Raw genomic sequence first — 12,412 nt, forward strand, 5'->3', positions numbered from 1 at the left:
CAAGGCCCTGCTTCGCCGCTGGCCTACCGGAGCCGAGAGAACTCTACACCCAAAATCAGAATGGAACTTATTTTTCCTTGGTTTGGTTGGCTAGCTGCGTGGCTACTATTACTACTTGATTCCAGATTTCATGGGCGCGGAAAGAACTTTTCACTCCATAGCTGCACATATTGTACACTTCTCCACCTCGCATCCTCTCTCTTGGCCAATCCTCCGGCAGCGATGATAGGTGTAGTATAAATATTTTTCTAAGATAATTTCTGTCAAGATTATTAAGAACTTCTGTTTTCGTTAAGAACACTTCTGTGCCTGGCTGCTTTTATGAATGAGTGAGTGACTGATTGTTGCTTCCATTTTTCAGCTCTAATTGCATGTGCCTTCAGTTTACACGGGATAGGGCGGTCTATCCTACACAAGGTCTTTTGGGTAACCGTAAGAAAACAAATCTTGGAGGGGCCGGATTTCCGGTAACCACGGTCGGATAACCGGGTAAATATCAGACGGAGTTGTCAAGCAAAATTTGAATTTTAATAAAGTTTCGGAAGGAGGAAACGAATGTTTCAGGCAAATAAGTTGAGACGACGTGGGATTGTGTCGGGAACAAGTTGCTCTGTGGAATTATGTATGTATAATTGTATATACGTAGTGCACTGCAGCGTGCTCTAACAAAATGTTGTACAGAATCTTGAGAGATGGAGGGCCATCCGGCCGGCTGTTGCACTCAATAATTGCGTTGCCGTTTTGGAGCCTGTCTGCTTTTCATGAGAGATTGAGAGCTGCATCCATTTTTTGAGCTTTGATTTCAGTTTACACGGAAGAGGGCCCTGTGCCGGAATAGCTCCGGTACACCCCAAAACGAGAAACAAACGTCTTTATGCTTGGCCGCCTAGCTGCTGGCTACTTGATTCCATCGATCGGTGCGCAAACTTTTCACTCTACACTTCCACGCGCGGCGCAGACCCTTCTCCATCTCGCACCCTCCCTTTGCGCGTCGAAAGCATGGCCAATCCTCCTCCGGCCGCTGTCGTGGTGAACAACGGCGGTGCAAATCCTCCAGCCGCCGGCGTGGTGAACAACGCGGCTAATCCTCCTCCGGCAGCGGCGGTAATACTATATCTGTCAACATATGGACCTCTTCTTTACTTACGTTCTGGTTAACTGCATTACGTGTTGTGTGAGGTGTTTTAGTTTCGTGTTCGTCTGCCAAACCTTGTCTCGCCTTCTTGTTTGAGTTGGCCCGATTTACTGGTCAGAACCTTTCTCTTTTTGCGAGCAAGATCTACCGGTTCCAACTTGAACTGTATTTTAAAGGTGCTTGAGAGCTGAGTCATCTCCCCAGTGCTTGGATAGGCTGAGCTAATGCACAGATATACAGATCATGTGAAGATATAGAGATTTTATCTGATTTATATTCACATTCCTCTCTTTAGCTCATCCATCGATCTCTGTACCTAACTAGTTGACACCGCAAGATTTTCCTAGGTCAGTAAGCAACGCTGATTGATTTCCTGCCAAATGAGTCGAGTTCATCCTTGACAAATCGAAAAACATGCACACCTCCTCATGTCGCGCTGCTGATACTTTGAGCCAATCAACTGCAGGCTGCTGCTGGAGCTGCTGCCGAGCGCGCCGCGCGGCACATCTGCTGGAAGAAGAAGGACAAGACGATGGCCATCATCTTTCTGGTCGTCGCGGCGATCGCCGTGGTTCTGCTGTTCGTGCTGTGTCTCCACCCGTGGCGTAAATAGAGATGGTTGATGCACCAAGGAAGAACCCGGCCTCATGTATGCATCCGCGGCGTGCTGCATTACCATCATTATTGGAGCTATCAGTATCAGACCACCTCCCTCTCTCCCATGTAGTAGTACTTTCAATGAGATTTAGCAATCTGTTTATCTGTTCGGCTAAGTTGCCCGTACCATCTATCATCTATGTTGTTGATTCTGAACCATGTAAGATTTCTGATTGGTGTGCCCGATGCTGAATGTGGAACGGCTTATTAGAGTTCTATACAGTACTTCTTCATACCCTGATCTATACACCCTCCTTCCACATACACCACACTAACGAAAGCTCTACCTACATACACGACACTGATGAAAGATTTTAATAGTTTGCAAAGGCAAGAACAAACTCTTGCATAATGTTCTTTACGGCAATGCTGACAGAGATAACTCAGATCCAAATGATGCATGCTCATTATGCAGAGGCTAGGGCGTCGCCTCCATTTCGAAAAGAACTTGCACACTTGCAGTTGTTCTGACCAATTTTGTTTCATATGCTGGCTATTCCGACCTTTCTCTTCCCAAGAAGTAGACAGGCATACTATTACTGCATCATATAAAGTCGTCAATCAACTACTTTCATTTGAATATTACCTGCAAGCCTGGCAGCGAAAACCCATGATCTCAAGTTGTGGCCCGTGTGGTGAAGCTCCTTCGGCCGGCAATACATTGCTTTGTGAGCGAGATATATGCAGTTTCCTTTATAATCCATTAAGACAAACACAGGTTGATCATCCGCACCATAAGGGAGGCGAGAGACAGAAGAACTTGAATACTTGATACAGGTACCAAATATATAAAATCTCTGTCGGGACCTCAAAAATCCAAACTGAATACGTCGGAATTGATACTGGCCTATAACTCCGATGCCAGAAGGTTGCTGAGACGATGAACTGTACCAGGTCAATTGCATTCAGATGTACACATTTTGTAGAGTTTGCATATAGGGCAATAAGTTAACGGTGTATGCTAGTTTGAGTACATCAAATTTACACATTAGTTGGTGGGTTTCTCCTCTCCCATATACTTGCTCTATGTAAGTCAGAGAAGGCGTCAGGCACACACGGTTGCATATACACCCCGCTTTGTGGTGACCGAGATATATGCAGTCGAGTTCACAATCAATAACGAAAACCACAACATAAGGGAGGCGAGAGACATAAGAACTTGAATGCTTGATACAGGAAGGAAATATATAAAATCTCTGTCAGGATCTCAAAAATCCGAACTGAATACATCGGAATTGATACTGGCCTATAACTCTGATGCCAGTAGGTTGCTAAGACGACAAACTGTACCAGGTCAATTGCATTGAGATGAACACATTTTGTAGAGTTTGTGTATAGGGCAATATGTTAACCGGATGCTAGTTTCAGTGCATCAAATTACAAACTATTTGGTGGGTTTCTCCTTCTCTCCCATATACTTGCTCTATGCATGCAAGTCAGAGGACGCATCAGGGCACACACGGTTGAATATACACGTACACCCCGCTTGGTGGTGACAACGTTACATGCACCAAGGACATTAAAAATTATAAAACTTTAGCAGAATCCAAAATTAGTACATGCACAAAACAGTTAAACATCAAGCATTGCGGTATCAGATATCTTGAACAATGCTAAGATTTGATACAGGTCTAGTGATGAATCTGCCATAACAATGGAAACTGAACGAGCTTCAGTTCTTCCCAATTTCCATCATCAACCAATCCTTCCTCATGTCCATCGGAAGCACCACAAGAGATTCAAACTTGCGGTCATTGCTAGTGAGAATACAGTAGGCCCTCAGCAGATCACCCCGTCCTAAGTTGGGTATCTCTTGAAGCGCCGCAAAGATTTCCTTTGGAGATGCATTAGCTCGTTCCGCTGGAGGTTCATTTGCCTTCACAGATATCTGAAATGAATTCTTTATGTTCCCAGACATGCAAAAGAGTGCATCATCTGTTCTGAACCTCTTACTCCTCCTGCACAGTTGACTGGGTCGAGTTGGTGTCGGCATTCCACCTTGATCTTGACTGCTAGGTCCAGATGTTGAAGGTGAATTTTGAGTAAGCTCCCGGACATCTTCGGCACCCTTCAATGCCATTTCTTGGGCATTTTCACCTCCTGCACTCTCCTCTTCACTAGTAGCATAGTCTCTCGAGAATATTAGACTTATTGCATCCCAGTTCTTAATAACTTTGTTTTTGTAGCAGGCAGCTGCTTTGTTTTTCTGTAAAATAATCATCAAATTTGAATCACATGCCTCAACCATACCTCAGTAAGAAAAGAAAACGAAATGAATATGTTTAACCCACCTCTATGTATACTTTCCAAGCATCCTCATTGTGAATGATGAGCATGTTCTTGTCTTGATCCCATCCAAAATCAGAATGGGCAAGTAACCTGCTAATGATACTGCAATGCTTGTCAAAGGTCTTGCATCTTGAATACACGTGGTCCTTTGTAATCTCCACACTGCACTTCTCGCGCACAGTTTTCACTGCCGCAGAGTATGCAGGTGGCTTCCATCCATTTGCTGTATGATTGCCATTATTGTGATACTCAGCAAGAACATCAAGCAGAACCCGATCCATATTGTCTGTCCAAGTAAGATAACTCCTGCTTTTCCTCCTTCCGTTGTTTGAATCCATATGGAAGTATCAACTTTCGACTTGTTGGTTAGGGCTGCATTTGAACAGGCAACTGCTAATCATGGAAAGAAACATGTAGCTTTGAATGCTAAAGATGGAAAACAAATTGGCAAGCATACATCACAAATTAATATCCAAATACGTCTTTCATCAACACTGAATCTTGAGAATTGGGAACTGATTGTGTGGCAAGCTACTTAGGTAGCAACATGCACAAAGAGATCTGCAGCATAGAGCATACCTGATGACTCACAGCTTAAATAGAGTTGTTGTTTGGCTTCTTGAATTAGCTTTAGATGGAGTGCAACGGTTACCCTGCACATAGAAACACCCCAATCATTAGGAGGATATTCAACAGCATAATGAAAGGAGCCAGAATCGACCAATGCGAAAAAGATCCGCATCTAGCACGGGGGCAAGCAGGTGTGAGTGCGACAACGTGTATTGGAGGTGCAGCTGGGAGGGAGGAGCTTCAGTGAAACAATGGGTGGGAATACACCGGAGTAAGCACAATAGTTGTGTGCTGCGGTGGATGGCAGTGGTGGAGGAGAGTTAAGGGTAGGACTAGGATATTTCCCCAGAGCCCAGTGAACGGAGCAGAGACTATGGAGAATGTAGTGTACCTGGAGCCGCCACCACCGAGATGGGCAAGGCGGAGGGTTTCAAGTCCCCAGAATTCAGGGGTTTGGGTCAGAATCATCTAGTGTGTTGTTTAGGGGGTGTCGATTAATTCAGACAGAATTGGGGGCAGAATTTGTACGTTAAAGGCAACCGAGTGATAAACTTTATGGTTCGGTTTGGATGTAGACATCCACAGGTTTGACACTGCATTGGCTCCAATGCGAATTTCAAAGGATACTGACATTGAGCCAATATTTGTGTTTGGATTAATAATACTACTAGTTTTATTATACATGTTTCAAAATATTTCGTGTATAATAATATGGCAACCCCAGCGGCGCATTGTGCCATGGACTCATGGTGATCTCCTGCCGAATTAAATGTAAGCACGTACATACAGGGAGACTAGTTGGAAACGATGAAAAAGGGAAGAGGAAATCATAAACTGGCTAGAATCCATTGCACACTTGAATACTTCAGGCAAGTGAGAGTTTCAGCAACTAATAACAGCCAAGCCCACAAGAATTGCATGCGTTTTTCCACATTAACTCGCGAGATTCGTATACATTCAGTCTCAGAGTTAGCCCTTTGTTGACAGAGAGTGGTAACTAGTACTTCAGATTTGAACAAACTGAAGCTGCAAAAGGAATTGTCCATCAATCAGGCAAACCCTAAACTTCAGTTGGCGGAGAAAACAGTAGATATCTTGGAGCTACGATGAGTGCGATGACTCATGATCTGTCATGCCAGGTTTCAGAGATACTACGCATTTGTTGCCCGTGGAAGAGAGGGTGGGATTGAGAGAGAGTAACAGGGGAGGGGGATGTACCAGGTGGTCGACGCGCCGCTGGCTGAGGAATGAAGGTCGCCGTCGAGCTCCTGTGGCCGCCCACCGTGTGCTACACATAGAGGGGAAAGGTGAGATAGAGAGGAGAGAGGAACGGGGAAGAAAGAGAGCGGACGGGGGAGGGCTGGGCGGCGGAGCAGGAGGGCCGCCGCACGCCGGAGTGGGATGAGGGCGGGCCCGGGCCGGGCCGGGCCGGCGAGATGTACCTGCGTCGTCGCGCTTCGGTACGTACCGGAGTTGGGGGTACACCGACCTGGTCGGTAGAGACGAGGTGCCGCTTCTACGTGGGCTTGGCCCGCGTTCGTCATTTGCGTCCGGTTTGATTCGGGTTGCGCTCCGCTTAATCCGCCCACGGCTGGGGGTGCGTTCCTATGTTTCCTTCGGCTTTCCCAAAAAAAAATCCTTCCACTACTGAATCATTTTACTGTGTTTCGCTGCTGATTCCTACTAATTCATTTTTTTTAGAACTTCCGATTTTATTAGCTCACAATCATAGAATTACAATCAGCAAAGATGACGGCATCTCGTAGAGCTAACGACTGCCACAAAAGGATCGCGAACACCAGCATAAACATTTGCCCACGCTCCTCTGAATCCCAGAGCATCTCTTGCCACACCTCCACTTCCAGTTGTACCTTCTGTTTCACAAATGGCACCATCAGAGTTCAATTTCACCACCTCTCCACCTGGCGCAGTCCATTTGCAAACTGGTTTTGGTGCTTCCCTCCTCACCACTAATTTTGGAATCACAATCTCAAGGAGACCCTGTTTAATACCCTCCACGCATTGGCCCGGGTCGTAGCCAACTGTCCCATGTACTAGCTTGTTCCTGGAGTACCAGATCGCAGCCAGCACTGAAATTAGTTGTGCCTGTTCAGCCGACGTGAACCATTCCTCACATAAAATATCTGCCGCCCAAGACTGAAGCCTAGGCAATTGAAGAGAAAAAACCTCTTTCGCTGCTAGCAAAAATTGCCGAGCGTGAGCACATTCAAACAATGCATGAAACACTGTTTTTGGAGCTGCTTTGCATATACCACAGGTCGCTTCTTCTTTGACATGCCGCTGGGTGAGAGCCGAATAAGATGGCAAAATGCCTCGTAGAACTCTCCACCAAAATGTGCGGACCTTAGGTACCACTGCAAGCCTCCATAGCTTCTTCCGGACTGAACTTCTGTCCTCGGACGACGACGCATCGTCCCCGATCATACGTTGGGCCATCAGTGCACGGTAAGAAGACTTTACTGAGGGGGTGTTTGTTTGGGCTTTTTTCAGCTTTCCAGTAGAAAAAGCTAGCGAATCGAAATAAACAGATGGCTTTGGATGGTGGCTTTCCAAAAGCCAAAGCACCTTATTTCTCGAGTGCCCATGCCAGCCAGTCCTCCCCCTCGGTATTCCTCAGAGGGATTTGCCGAACTATCTCAACATCTATTGGGAAGAGATTCTTCTCCAACTCCTCCAAATTCCAGGAATGTGTGGTGTGATCAATCAAATCACTCACCATCTCGGCTGTGCCTTCCTCCTTCCTTCCTAGAGGTCTGATGTCTACGGGAGCTTCTATTCTTGTAGACAGTGTTGGGCCTCCAAGAGCAGAGGTTTGTAGAACAGCAGCAAGTTTCCCTTAAGTGGATCACCCAAGGTTTATCGAACTCAGGGAGGAAGAGGTCAAAGATATCCCTCTCAAGCAACCATGCAACCACAAAGCAAGAAGTCTCGTGTCCCCAACACACCTAATAGGTGCACTAGTTCGGCGAAGAGATAGTGAAATACAAGTGGTATGAATGAATATGAGCAGTAGTAACGGCGCCGTAAAAGTGCTTGCCGGCGTGCGATTGATGGTAGTAATATTGCAGGAAGTAAAGATGCAGTAAAACAAGTAAACAAGCAAGCGATAGCGATATTTAGGAACAAGGCCTAGGGATCATACTTTCACTAGTGGACACTCTCAACATTGATCACATAACGGAATAAATAGATAGATGCTAGACTCTACACCCTCTTGTTGGATGATGAACACCACTAACTGTGTAGGATTACACGAACCCTCAATGCCGGAGTTAACAAGCTCCACAATATTCAATGTTCATATTTAAATAACCTTAGAGTGCATGACAGATCAACATAACCAAATCAAGTACTAACATAGCATGCACACTGTCACCTTCACACTACGAAAAGGAGGAATAGATCACATCAATACCATCATAGCAATAGTTAACTTCATAATCTACAAGAGATCACAATCATAGCCCACGCCAAGTACTACACGATGCACACACTGTCACCATTACACCGTGCAGGAGGAATAAACTACTTTAATAACATCACTAGAGTAGCACACGGATATATTGTGATACAAAACACATTGCAATCATAAAGAGATATAAATAAGCACTTCACTATGCCATTCATAACAGTGAATAAGTATTCTGTGAAATATAGCCTAAGAGACCCACACGGTGCACACACCTGTCACCTTTACACACGTGGGACAAGGAGTCTCCGGAGATCACATAAGTAAAATCCACTTGACTAGCACAATGACATCTAGATTACAAGCATCATCATATGAATCTCAATCATGTAAGGCAGCTCATGAGATTATTGTATTGAAGCACATAGGAGAGAGATTAACCACATAGCTACCGGTACAGCCCCGAGCCTCGATGGAGAACTACTCCCTCCTCATGGGAGACGAGCAGCGTTGATGGAGATGGCGGTGGTGTCGATGGAGGAGCCTTCCGGGGCACTTCCCCGTCCCGGCGGCGTGCCGGAACGAGACTCCTGTCCCCGTGATATTGGCTTCGCGATGGCGGCGGCTCTGGAAGGTTTCTCGTACCGTGGCTTTTTCGTATCGAAGTTTTAGGTCAGGGACCTTTATATAGGCGAAGAGGCGGCGTCAGAAGGTCAACGAGGCGACGACACAATAGGGGGGCGCGGGCCCCCCCTTGGCCGCGCCGACCTACTGTCTGGTGGGCCTGTGGCCCCCCTCTGGCGGCTCTCGGGTGTTCTGGAAGCTTCGTGGAAAAATAGGATGCTGGGCGTTGATTTCGTCTGATTCCGAGAATATTTCCTTACTAGGATTTCGAAACCAAAAACAGCAGAAAACGGAACTGACCCTTCGGCATCTCGTCAATAGGTTAGTTCCGGAAAACGCATAATAATGACATAAAGTATACATAAAACATGTAGATATCATCAATAATGTGGCATGGAACATAAGAAATTATCGATACGTCGGAGACGTATCAAGGTCGCATATGTTGGGTTCCAGGTAGCCAGTTGTCGTCCCAAATAGAAACCAAACTACCTGAACCTATTCTTTTTAGCAAACCAGTCTGAAGTGCTTCTCTGCCCGCTATAATCGACCGCCACGTCCTCGAAGCAGTCCTTGGTACTGTTGATGTCATGAAATCTTTATCGTGAAAATAGCGGCTTCGTAGTACCTGAGAACAAAGTGAGTTCGGTATTGTCATCAGTCGCCATCCTTGCTTCCCCAAAAGAGCTAGATTAAACATCTGATAGTCACGGAAGCCCATTCCGCCACGCCCCTTTGGTATAGACATCTTCTCCCAAGCTATCCAGTGCATTGATCTCTTATCCAGGTTCCCACTCCACCAGAACTTGGATGATAGTGAGGAGAATTTTTTACATGTGCCTTTGGATAGCTGGAATATACTCATGCAATAAGAGTATTTGGCTTGTACCACTGATTTTAGCCAAACCTCTTTGCCCGGGTAAGATAACATCTTTGCACTGCCATTCATACTCTTTCTCATTCCTTCCGCTATAAATTCAAACTCACCGCTTGTTAACCGGCAAACAGCCGTCGGTAATCCCAAGTACCTCTCACTGAAAGCTTCTACCAGGATATCAAGTTCATGATTCACTGCTTCCTTCTGAGCCTCGCCTGTACTAGGGGTGAAGAAAATCGAACTCTTCTCTCTATTAACCAGCTGCCCTGACGCCTCATTGTAAATACGTAGGATCTCATTCAAGCGCCTTGCTTGTGACGGTAAAGCACACGTCAGTTGGGAACCCCAAGAGGAAGGTATGATGAGTACGACGACGAGTTTCCCTCAGTAAGAAACCAAGGTTATCGAACCAGTAGGAGATGAAGATCACGTGAAGGTTGTTGGTGAAGGGGTGTAGTGCGGCGCAACATCAGGGATTCCGGTGCCAACGTGAAACCTGCACATCACAATCAAACTACTTTTCCCCAACTTAACAGTGAGGTTGTTAATCTCACCGGCTTGCTGAAAACAAAGGATTAAACGTATGGTGTGGAAAATGATGTTTGCTTGCAGAAAACAAAAGAGAACAATGATTGCAGTAGGTTTTATTTCAGATGTAAAAGAATGGACCGGGGTCCACGGTTCACTAGTGGTGTCTCTCCAATAAGATAAATAACATGTTGGGTAAACAAATTACAGTTGGGCAATTGACAAATAGAGAGGGCATAACAATGCACATACATATCATGATGACTACTATGAGATTTACTTAGGGCATTACGACAAAGAACATAGACCTCCATCCAGCATGCATCTATGCCTAAAAGGTCCACCTTCGGGTTAGCATCCGCACCCCTTCTAGTATTAAGTTGCAAGCAACAGACAATTGCATTAATTACTGTGCGTAATGTAAACAATACAAATATCCTTAGACAAAGCATTGATGTTTTATCCCTAGTGGCAACAGACACATCCACAACCTTAGGGGTTCATGTCACTCCCCCAGATTCAATGGAGACATGAACCCACTATCTAGCATAAATACCCCCTCTTGGAGTCACAAGTATCAACTTGGCCAGAGCCTCTACTAGCAACGGAGAGCATGCAAGATCATAAACAACACATATATGATAGATCAATAATCAACTTGACATAGTATTCCATATTCATCGGATCCCAACAAACACAACATGTAGCATTACAAATAGATGATCTTGATCATGATAAGCAGCTCACAAGATCTAAACATGATGGCACAATAGGAGAAGACAACCATCTAGCTATTGCTATGGACCCGTAGTCCAAGGATGAACTACTCACGCATCAGTCCGGAGGCGGGCATGGTGATGTAGAGCCCTCCGGTGATGATTCCCCTCTCCGGCAGGGTGCCGGAGGAGATCTTCTGAACCCCCCCGAGTTAGGGTTGACGGTGGCGGCGTCTCTGGAACTGTTCTGGTATTTTGGCTCTCGGTACTTGTTGCGGTCAGAAACCCACCGACGAGCAGCGACGGGAAACACGGTAGAGCCGGGAGGCTCCCAGGACTGCGGCTGGCCCTGGTCCCTCCGAGCGACGGCCCGCAAAGACTCGGCACGCACGTCCGATGCTCGGTGCAAGGGCGTGCCACCCGACCTATACCGGTCGGGAAGGTGTTGGATGTGCCTCGCTTAGTTTCCTGCATGGCATACACGTAAACATTAAATACGAGCCTCGATCGGCTCTCAGGTTATCCTGTGAATCGGCTCAAGGAGCCGATCCACCCATGATGCGTACGAGGTGTACGATCAGATGGTGGTCCTGCTTGATCAAAATAAAGCTAAAACGACCTACTAAGATTTAGGGTTTTCACCGCATAATCGGAACATCCTACTCGTGATTGAGCCTGGCGGCCACGCACGGTGATCGTAAACCGACCCTAGACAAGGCCTAAAAACCAACACGAAGTTGGTCCCCCGGAACATCCTGTCTAGGGCTAGCAAACTACACCCTACGCGCCACTGGATCCTTCAACCCGTTTGTAAGGCCTAACTATGCAGATATTAAACTAATCCTTGAAGAACAAGGAGCAATCATAACGGATCTGATCTACCGAATAATGATCAAGCGGGGTGCCGCCCTTACACCTAAGATAGGTGTAAGGGCGGCTAGACGTCTAAGGGTTGCACGACGACGACGATATGATACGATGAAGCAATGCTAACCCTAACACATCTACGATAACTACGTTGCTCGCCATCAACAAGGCTTCAGAACGAGCAACGCATGAACAACGAATAAACGTGTACTGCCTAGGGAGTTGGCGATGCGCCTAGATTGGTTTGTGGTGAACGTGATTGTTGTTTATTTCATAAACCCTAGATACATATTTATAGTCCGTAGACTTTCTAACGTGGGAATAATCCCAACCGGGCACGAGCCAAATTCTATCTAACCGACACGTATCCTACTATATTATAGATACACGGGCAAACTAGCCCAAACTTTGCATATAAGGCCGATTCATGTATTCCTTCCATGTATATCCTTCAAGCTCATCCTCAATCGCGGCCCACCTCTGATCCGGTCAAATTCTGGTGATAACACATGCCCCCCTGGTTTTGGAAATGACAATTCCAAAATCACTGTGCTTTTCTTCGTCGGGTCATGTCGTGGCGTCTTGCCTCCTTGATTTCATCACCAATCTAAAAAACCCCTCTTATTAATGAAGGAGTGCTTCCATTTAATTTTACCGATTGTCGAAGTCAAACACTCCCCGAAAGAGCCGATGGCATCACATCAGCCTCTACGACAAAA

The 12,412-nt window shown here is 46.1% G+C and overlaps 1 protein-coding gene across 5 annotated transcripts; it reads right to left on the minus strand.

Annotated features, from left to right (window-relative positions):
• Positions 1–3,298: 3,298 nt before the first annotated feature.
• LOC124675145 lies at positions 3,299–5,988 on the minus strand. 5 transcript variants are annotated; one of them, XM_047211214.1, is made up of 4 exons: positions 5,870–5,988; positions 4,673–4,734; positions 4,084–4,453; positions 3,299–3,998 (listed from the first exon to the last, which is right to left on the minus strand). In XM_047211214.1, the coding sequence occupies exons 3-4, from the start codon at positions 4,417–4,419 to the stop codon at positions 3,465–3,467; spliced, it is 870 nt and encodes a 289-aa protein (XP_047067170.1). In that variant the 5' UTR covers positions 4,420–4,453; positions 4,673–4,734; positions 5,870–5,988; the 3' UTR covers positions 3,299–3,464. The 5 variants fall into 5 exon arrangements, with proteins under 5 accessions (XP_047067170.1, XP_047067167.1, XP_047067168.1 ...); XM_047211211.1 differs by having other exon boundaries at positions 4,661–4,734; XM_047211212.1 differs by having other exon boundaries at positions 4,084–4,471; positions 4,661–4,734.
• Between the last annotated feature and the right edge of the window lie 6,424 nt (positions 5,989–12,412).

The sequence above is a fragment of the Lolium rigidum genome, chromosome 7 (genome assembly GCF_022539505.1).
Source record: "Lolium rigidum isolate FL_2022 chromosome 7, APGP_CSIRO_Lrig_0.1, whole genome shotgun sequence".
Lineage (NCBI taxonomy): Eukaryota > Viridiplantae > Streptophyta > Magnoliopsida > Poales > Poaceae > Lolium > Lolium rigidum.

Excerpts from the sequence above, each read along its gene's own strand:
- LOC124675145 (XM_047211214.1), bottom strand. The coding sequence starts at position 4,419 with ATGGATTCAAACAACGGAAGGAGGAAAAGCAGGAGTTATCTTACTTGG. Across the intron at positions 3,999-4,083 it reads CTTGGAAAGTATACATAGAG|AAAAACAAAGCAGCTGCCTG; the intron begins GTGGGTTAAACA and ends ATTATTTTACAG.